A 9,571-nucleotide genomic window follows, 5' to 3' on the forward strand; every position below is an offset into this window, starting at 1 on the left:
TATATATATATATTTCACCTATTATGTAGAATTATACTTTGTGGAGTTAGGGATATTAATATAAGGTTACTTTTAGATGAATAGTATCCTGGGATTTGGTTTGGGAAGTCCGGGTGGGGGGTGGGGGTGGTTTTTTTTCTTAATTGTGATGTACTTATGATTGTTTTCCTTTTTATGTTGAAAATAATAAAAATTTTTAAAAAAAAAAAAAAAAAAAAAAAAGAAGAGAAAAAAAAGAATAGATAGAATGCTAATAATATCTTACTTTATTATTTTCCTTAGGTTTGCCCTTTGTTACAGCTTCAAACAAATTTGAAGCTCTTGCAGCTCATGATGCCTTGGTTGAACTGAGTGGTGCAATGAATACTGTGGCTTGTAGCCTAATGAAGATTGCTAATGATATTCGTTTTCTTGGATCTGGTCCACGATGTGGTTTAGGGGAACTTATCTTGCCTGAAAATGAACCTGGAAGTAGTATTATGCCAGGTAACATTGCCAAGATTTGATTGTTAACTTTGGGTTGATAGATATTGAAAGACTGATGGTATAATGTGTTTATTAATTACAATCTGGCATAGTCTTTTATACATGTTAGCAGTCATATTTTGTAAGTATAGTAAAAAGGAATAGATTGAAATGGAATAAAATGTATTATATTGATCACAAATTTATTAATAACTTTATTTTAATAGTTACATTTTAAAATAATTTCTTATTTATAACAATTTTCTCCCTGAGTAAACTCCTGTTCATATTTATTTATTTTCTAGTTAATCTTGTGCTAATTAGTTAAGAATGAGGAATAATATTAATTAGATTTAATAATTCCAAAAGATACAAGTTTAAATTTATAGAACTGTAGTAATAGACACAAATTATTATAAAGTAACGTGATGTCATCACATGTTATTTTATCTGAATTTATTCAAGAAAAGATATAACTACCATAGATAACACGGACCTTGTGTGAAGTCTTGGATACCAGATGGCATATCCTCAAATTATTATTATCTTAGTTGTGTACTTTGTTTTCATTAACAATGTTTTAATTCAGGTGTGAAGGAAATGAGAAAAAGTGCTTTGCTTCTTTAAGTAAAATGCTTAACAGCATAGGAAAAACAAGTAAACAAGAGAGGGAGCAAATTAAGTATAAACAACTGAAGAGTACTGGTCACATTTCATACTATAATTAGAAAAGAAACAGTGTTCAAAATGATGTTCTAGGTCTACTGAAATATTCAGCTGTTGTAAATATGACAAACATCATTGAGCCATTAAAGGAAATTGTGTTAATGTGAACCAAGAGCATATTTTTCTTAACTTCTCTCAAGAGCATATTTTTCTTAACTTTTTAAATGCTTTTTTAATTTAAAAGTTATTACAAATTCTGCATTATACATCAAAATACATTTAGATCTTTTGGAGAGGGGAACTTCACTGAATATTTTTTTGTACCATGTACAAGAGGTAATTATTTTCAAATTTAACCACTAACTTTACTTACTAAACAAAATTACCATTCTATTACTTCTTTGTAGCTTATTTAAGTTAGTATTATGGACTTCCAGGGAAGAAATGATGAACTAAAGACTCAGTTAAAAGAGCAAACAATCTTGGTGGAATGAGAAGCCAGCAGATAGACTGGCTCTTTGTAATTCCTTTCTGAACAAGGAGAGGACTTGAGGTCACCCATACTTGCTCCATACAGTTCTTCATCATGAGACTAAGACAGCAGTCTCTGGTGGGTTTATTGCTCTGGGAGAAATTACTTTTCAAATACTTCATTTTATGCTGAAGGTCAACATCAATCAATATTAAATAGAATATTAGAGGTTGTCATTAGCAAGCTCAACATCAAGGCCATAATCCTGGTTTATTGCAGCAGGTGCTCATTTTACAATATCAAAAGTTCTTGTTACTTGAACCTAAGATTTTAAAGAAAAATCTTAAGAGAGATGAAATTACACATATAAAATATTAAAAAACTATCTTAGTGGAAGTTATCTTATTTAGATGATAGGTTCCAAATACGTCCAATACTCTTGTTTTGCTAAATGCATTTTCTATTTCATTTATGGCATGCTTGTGTAATGTTGGTCTGTATAATAGCAATGTCAACATAAATTAACAAAGAATATTCCTATTATATGTGGGGGGTTTTATAAATCAAAATAACCCAGGATTTCTGTGAAGAAAAGGCAAATTGAAGAACAGAGCTGACAAGCACAGCAAAATAAAGAGATAGTGAGATCACCCACAAAGTGCTCCACTCAGTTGATGGAAACAATGGAATAGCCATCTTGTTGACACATTATTGGTACTTTTAAAAGAACACTAGGTTTGCATATTTATTTTTATTTTTATTTATTTTTCTAATCACTTTTGGAAATTGCTTGTTAACTACTTTTTAGCTATTAGGAATCTTTGGATCAACAAGTTTTATATCACCAGGTGAGTTCCTTCCAATCTTTAATGAAAGAAATTTAAGTTTAAGGACTTAATTTTTTTTAGAATAAGTAGCAAAAGGATGATTATAACTTTAGTTTTGGAAAGTTACAAACAATTAAGGGAATAGAATAGAATTAGAATATAATAGAAATAGAGAATAGAATAGAATAGAATAACAAATACGTACAAATACAAATACAATAATCTTTATCGGCCAACTGATTGGACACATAAGGAAGTTGTCTTCGGTGCATGCACTATAGAATAAATATGGAAAGGTCAAAAGTGGAAAATGTGTGTATAATGTATAGTAATAATAATATGTAGTATTCTTAGTATGAAGTATAGCATGAAGGAAGAAAAATACAAATAAGAAACAATGGGGCAACAAGGATAAATATTCTAAAGAAGAATAGGGGGGGAAATGTAAATAATAGAAGATTACTGTTATGAAATTGCTGTTAAAAAAGGCAGAAGTATATACTGTGTGTGTATGTGTGTTATGTTTTGTTTTGTTTGTTGGTTTAAAATAATATATATATTATACTCCTGGTGCTCACAGTTTGTTTTTTGAAGATGATCACACCCAGGAGTCACGGTTTTAGTTTTAATGTTATTAGAAGTAACTATAGTAGAGCAGTATTGCTCACTGCCAGGAAATGGGAGAAGTTCGCACGTCGTATTTCGACCAACTATTGCAGGCTAGCATTTTTGCACAATTGCATCAAGGAAGACCTGCCCCCAAAGTCGCTGAGGAGGAAGCCCGCCGTCGAATCCATGGAATGCCGGCAAGTGGTCCGCCAGTTCCAACGCCGCACCATGCGGGCAATCATCAACGACCTCCACAGGCGCATAGACAGCTTAAAGACTTGGACCGATGGACACCGAGAACAGTACCGCAGAGTGATGACGGACCAGCATTTTCGAGCGCTGGCCCAACACATCTGGTCAGCCACCAGAAGAACGAGCCAACGAACAACGGGGGCCCTCCAACGCAGAACGGACACATTACGGGAGCTGGACAGGGACAGCGCATTTCAGAGACTGGTATGTAACTTGTCAGCAAAAACACTCACCCACCCCCAACTCACCCTACTACATCGGGATGCGGGATGCAATCTCACAGACGCGCACACGTTAGATTTTGTTGCAGCGTTGGAACCGGCACTATTCCGGACTGGACTGGGGGAAGAGGGGAAGAACACCATCAGACAGCAAGTTACAGGGCTGCTAATGGGCCACAAACGTCACCAGTCATTGTCAAGGAAGGAGATGGAAGCTTTGGATCAACTCAGGAAGGACCACTCGATTGTGGTGCTTCCTGCGGACAAGGGGAGGGCCACCGTGGTCATGGACAGGGCGCAATACACCGATAAAGCCCTGGAGCTCCTTAAGGACACCACAGCGTATAAGGTTGTTGTGGGGGGGGACCCAATGGTCACGCTCAAGAACCGCCTGAACAAGATACTCGATGACCTCAAACGTGGAAGGAGGGTGGATGATGGGATCTTGAAGAGGGTACGACCAGGTGACTCAGCGCTCGCCAGCTTTTATGGACTCCCCAAAATTCATAAGGCAGGAGTCCCCCTCCGCCCCATCGTTGCCTTTAGAGACACCCCCACGGGCCTAGCCAAATGGCTGAGTAACAGGCTGAGCCATTTGGTCAATGACAGCCCCACCACGGTGAAATCTGCGGAGGAATTCTTGTGTAAGATCAAGTCCCTAAGGGTAGAGGAGGACGAGCTGATGGTGTCCTTTGACGTCGTCTCACTCTTCACTTCTATCCCGCAAGATCTAGCCATCGCGGTGGTTAGGGACCAGCTGAATCAGAAAGGGCCGGGGCAGGACCAGGACCCCCTCTGCAAGACCTGATGAGACTGCTCGAAGTGTGTCTAAAAACTTATTTCACCTTCCAAGGGACCACGTTCGAGCAGATCAAAGGCACGCCCATGGGGTCTCCCATTTCAAGCGTGATAGCGGAGGCCGTGCTGCAGCAATTAGAACACGTAGCGATGGCCCAATACCAACCCAAATTCTGGGCCCACTACATGGACGACACATTTATGGTCATCAAAAGGGATCAAAAAGCTGGCTTTGTGGATGTACTCAACTCGGTATACCCGGACATTCAGTTCACGGAGGAGGAGGAGAACCAGGGGGCGCTGGCATTTCTGGACGTGCTGGTACATCGCCGGCCAGATGGAACCCTGAGCACGGAGGTATACCGTAAGCCAACCCACACGGATAGGATATTGCATTTTGCCAGCAACCATCCGGTGGCCCACAAAGCCAGCTGCATAAGAACACTATTTGGACGAGTTGATTCCCACTGCAGCACGGCAAAAACTAAAAGAGAAGAAAGACACCATCTACTCCGCATATGCAGGCGCAATGGGTACCCCACAGGGTTCATCAGACGCCACAGTGTGCCCCCCAAACCCCGAGACCAGCCAGAGGCAGAGGAGTTGTCGCCACAGACGACCCGGGTCATGCTCCCATATATCAGCAATGTCTCAGAGGCAACGGCCAGGCTGCTGGCACCTTACAAGGTGAAAGTGGCCCATAGACCGAACCAAACGTTGCGCTCCAAAGTGATGCGGCCCAAGGACCCACTCCCCAGCGTGGAAAAGTCGGCGGTGGTATACAGGATCGACTGCAAAAACTGCCCCGGCAACTACGTGGGGGAGACCTCTAAAAGAGTAAAGACCAGGGTCCATGAACACAGGCTGGCAGTGAAAAGGGGTGAGCAACGCTCCCAGGTGTGGGTGCACATGGCGGAGTCTGGGCATCGCTTTGATTTCGACAACGTGCGTGTCCTAGCCAGCGATAACACAGAAGGGGGCCGACTACTTAAGGAGGCCTGGCTCTCGAATAGCGACTCCATCAACCGGCACATTGACTTGTGCCCGGGGCATCTAGCCTTGAAGGCGTGGAGCGCTGGTGACCCCCGGTCCCGGCACGGATGGCAGAAGGCCGGGCGGCATACCCCCGTAGAGGAAACGAGGACGCCGGCAGATAGAAGATTGGTCACCGACGCTTTGGAGAGCTCGCCACACCCCACACCCCACCCCTGGAGAATCGGAGGGGAAGGGCACCCCCGAGAGGAACTCTGGGTTGCCCCACCAGTGATCCCTGGGGCACCCAGGTGAAAGATGAGGGTCAGAGGCAGAAAGAGGCTGAGGGCGAGGAGAGGGGCCGACTAGGAGCAACAACGACCCGGAAATACCGGAGGGACGGGAGAGAGATCGGACCGACCCGCCACCGTGAAACGAACCGCCCGCACCAACGAGGGCAGCAGAATGACGACTGGAGGCCCGGAGATGATACGGGGACGAAAAACTGTGAAAGTGGGGGGAGGAGGAGAGTTGGAGCGTTTGACAACGATGGGGAGGCTTGGTTAGCAGCGGGGGGGGGGCGTAATTGGACTGGTGGCCACGGCGAGGACCGGGGGGATGAAAGAGAAGGAAAGGGGCTGGAGGGGCGATCACACCGGTCCAAGAATGGAGGAGAAGCTCGTGGGAAGAGAGACGAGAGTGGCGGGAACATCTGGGCTGGCGCAGAGGCTGCGAGTACCAGAGACGGGGAAAGGAAAGGAGGGAAAAGGATACGAGACGGAAACCGCAGGAGCGAGGGGTGTGTGAATGTGAGAGAGGAGAGGACGGAGAGTAGGCGAGGGCAGAAGATAGAGGGGAGACGGCCCCATGGAGCAAGAGACGGGGATTGGTGTGCAAAGGAGGGGTGGAGAGGGGAGAAAGAGGGCAGAGGGTACGGCATAGTAGAGGATGGGGGGGACAGTAAGACTAGCATGGAGGTTATAGGCAGTAGTGAAGAGGGGGGAGAAGAAATGGACAACGGTGCGAAGGGTTGGTTGGCAGCGATGGTGGTGCGTAGTTGGACCAATGGCCACAGAGAAGACCGGGTAGAGGAGGGAGAAAGAGGGGTGGAGAGGCGATCCCATCGACTCAGGAGTAGGAGAGAGGCCGGTGGAGAGAGGGGTGAGAGTGACGGGAGCGCCTGGACCCGCGTGGGGGCTGTGAGCACTGGAGATGGGGGGAGGAAAGGAGTGGAAGAGGTGCGTGACGGTATTGACAGGAGCGAGGGGGATGTGAAGGTGGAAGAGGGGAGGATGGGAGTTAGGCGAGAGCATAAGAGAGAGGGGAGACATCCCCATGGAGCAAGGGACAACAACCGGCGTACAAAGGAGGGGCAGAGAGGAGAGGAAGAGGATAGGGAGTATGCCGTGGTGGAGGATGGGGGGGGGAAGCAGGAGCAGTATGACAGGCAACAGAGATGGGGGGAGGGAAAGAATGGAGGAAGGACGGAGTAATAACGTGGGGAATGAGAATCGAGTGGCGGTGGAAGAGAGGAAGATGGAAGTAAAGGGATGGGTGAGAAGGGTGGCAAAGGGGCCCCAGAAAACGAAGAGAACGAAGGATAGCAACCGGATCATTAGTGAGGAGGATGAGCAAGAAGAGGGGGATAGGGAGCGGGGCGCGGTGGAGCCGGCAACACAGCGAGGAAAGGAGGGTGGGAAGGGGGAGGAAGTGGATGATACGGAGGGCTTGTACGATCAGAAAAGGCGTATAAAGGAGGGGCAGAGAGGAGAGGAAGAGGACAGAGAGTATGTTGTGGTGGAGGATGGGGGGACAGTAGGGCCAGCATGATAGGCAATAGAGATGGGGGGAGGGAAGGAATGGAGGAAGGACAGAGCAACGACGGGGGGAATGAGAGCCGAGTGGAGGTGGAAGAGAGGAGGAGGGAAGTAAAGGGATGGGCGAGGCGGGTAGCAAAGGGGCCCCAGGGAACGAAGGATAGCAACCGGACTGGAAGCGAGGAGGACGGACAAGAGGAGGGGGATAGGGAGCAGGGGGCAGCGGAGCCGACAGCACAGCGAAGAAAGGAGGATGGGAAGGGGGAGGAATTGGATGATACGGGGAATTCGTATGAACAAAAAAAGGGGGGGCAGAGCGCGCCGGACCCAAGGCCACAGGCAGAGGCAATTAACATCACGCACGTAGGCAGGGGAGGCAGGAGAAGATTAGCCACCGGTGTGAAAGCTGCAATTAAGGCACAACCCAATCGCCTGGGACCGGTGACGAGGTCCAGGAGCCGGGCGCAGATGATGGGTGGCTTATAAAAAGGGCTCTCCCATGGACTGGCACGTAACCCTGACGATGTCGGAAGGAGTCCGACGAAAGCTTGGTGTATTTATGTTTTGTGTTATTAAACTTTTTTAGTTTGATATACTCCTGGTGCTCACAGTTTGTTTTTTGAAGATGATCACACCCAGGAGTCACGGTTTTATCGCCGAAGTCCCATTCGTCATCTTCAGGCTGGTGTCTTCAGCTTCGTGCTTCTAGGAGTAATGTGTGTTCGCAGCTGTTTCTTCCTTTTAACTGCCAGTAGGGTTTGAACTGATTGGGTGGAGCTTGGCTGTGTTCTGATTGGGTGGAGGTGTGTTCTGATTGGTTAAGGAGCTTGGCTGTGCTCTGATTGGATGGGGGGTTGGCTGTGCTCTGATTGGCTGGGGGAGTGTTCTGTTTGGGTGGGGGCTTTGTTGTGCTCAGATTAGTCTGAGTTGCAGGGGGATTTGAGATGGTGAGCTTCATTGCTGTTTGGCTTCGTGTTCGTGGTCATGCCACATCTTTATGGTGGGTGTCAGTTTGCTTCATGTATGGGTTGGAGGGGTTTAAAGTGGCTAATGATGCAGCTGTGGACTGGCTTCTAGTTTGTGGTCGTGCCTCATCATCTGTGTGGGTTTGGGTTTGCTTTTTGCGTGGATGTGTGGTGGTGACCTGTGTGGTTTTCGTGAGTGTGGGTCTGGTGTCATTCTTTGTGTTAGGGACTCGTTTGCCAATAAGGGCAGGTTTCCAAATGGCTGGTAGGCGGGAGGTATCATCTCATTTATTCATGCTGTGTGGGCGTTTTTCTATCTCGATGGCTTCCCTGATTATTCTGTTGTTAAAGTGTTCAGTTTTGGCAATAGTTCTGGTCTTTTTAAAGTCAATTTTATGTCCTGTGGCTTTAAGGTGTTGGACCAGGGAAGAAGTTGGTTCCTCTTTTCTGACTGAGTTCTTGTGTTCTTCAATGCGTGCATTTATTCTTCTGTTGGTTTGTCCGATGTATGTGGTGGGGCAGGCGGTGCATGGGATTTCATATACTCCTTGATTTTCTAATTCAATTTTGTCTTTGGGGTTTCTTAGGATGGTGGATATTTTTCGGTTTGTGCAGAATGCTGTCACCACCACACATCCACGCAAAAAGCAAACCCAAGCCCACACAGATGATGAGGCACGACCACAAACTAGAAGCCAGTCCACAGCTGCATCATTAGCCACTTTAAACCCCTCCAACCCATACATGAAGCAAACTGACACCCACCATAAAGATGTGGCACAACCACGAACACGAAGCCAAACAACAGCAATGAAGCTCATCATCTCAAATCCCCCTGCAACTCAGACTAACCTGAGCACAACAAAGCCCCCACCCAAACAGAACACTCCCCCATCCAATCAGAGCACAGCCAACCCCCCATCCATTCAGAGCACAGCCAAGCTCCTTAACCAATCAACACACCTCCACCCAATCAGAACACAGCCAAGCTCCCACCCAATCAGTTCAAACCCCACTGGCAGTTAAAAGGAAGAAAAAGCTGCGAACACACATTACTCCTAGAAGCACGAAGCTGAAGACACCAGCCTGAAGATGACGAATGGAACTTCTTCGAAACGTCGCCAAGACACTTCCAATTTTACGTGGAAGAAAACCCAAATAACCAAAGACCTACATACAAACACCCGCGAAAACCTCAGAAAACATATATGTGTGTGTGTGTGTGTTTTCTGAGGTTTTCGCGGGTATAATATATATACAGGCAAAAGATTTCTCTTTCCCATATTTGGGCCGACAGGGTGTTCAAACAAAAAGCATTCATCCTCTTCCCCTGTCTCTTGTAGCTAACAAAGCGAGAAAGAGCCTGTGGCCTAGTGGCTAACACCTCTGCTTAACATGCAGACAGCCCAGGTTCGAATCTCAGAAGGGTATGTCTGGCTGATGAAACCAAATAAGGTTAGAAATAGCTATCCCAGTACTCCCTTAATTCTTTGTTAGCAATCCAAAT

The 9,571-nt window shown here is 46.2% G+C and overlaps 1 protein-coding gene across 1 annotated transcript in view; it reads left to right on the top strand.

Annotated features, from left to right (window-relative positions):
- Positions 1-9,571, top strand: part of FH (fumarate hydratase) — a 68,901-nt gene that overhangs the window by 37,506 nt on the left and 21,824 nt on the right. Inside the window, exon 7 of the mRNA XM_015818168.2 lies at positions 283-486. Coding sequence (XP_015673654.1) covers positions 283-486 — 204 coding nt within the window. The remainder of the gene's footprint in view (positions 1-282; positions 487-9,571) is intronic.

The sequence above is a fragment of the Protobothrops mucrosquamatus genome, unplaced genomic scaffold, assembly GCF_001527695.2.
Source record: "Protobothrops mucrosquamatus isolate PMUCROS unplaced genomic scaffold, P.Mucros_1.0 scaffold_134, whole genome shotgun sequence".
NCBI lineage: Eukaryota > Metazoa > Chordata > Lepidosauria > Squamata > Viperidae > Protobothrops > Protobothrops mucrosquamatus.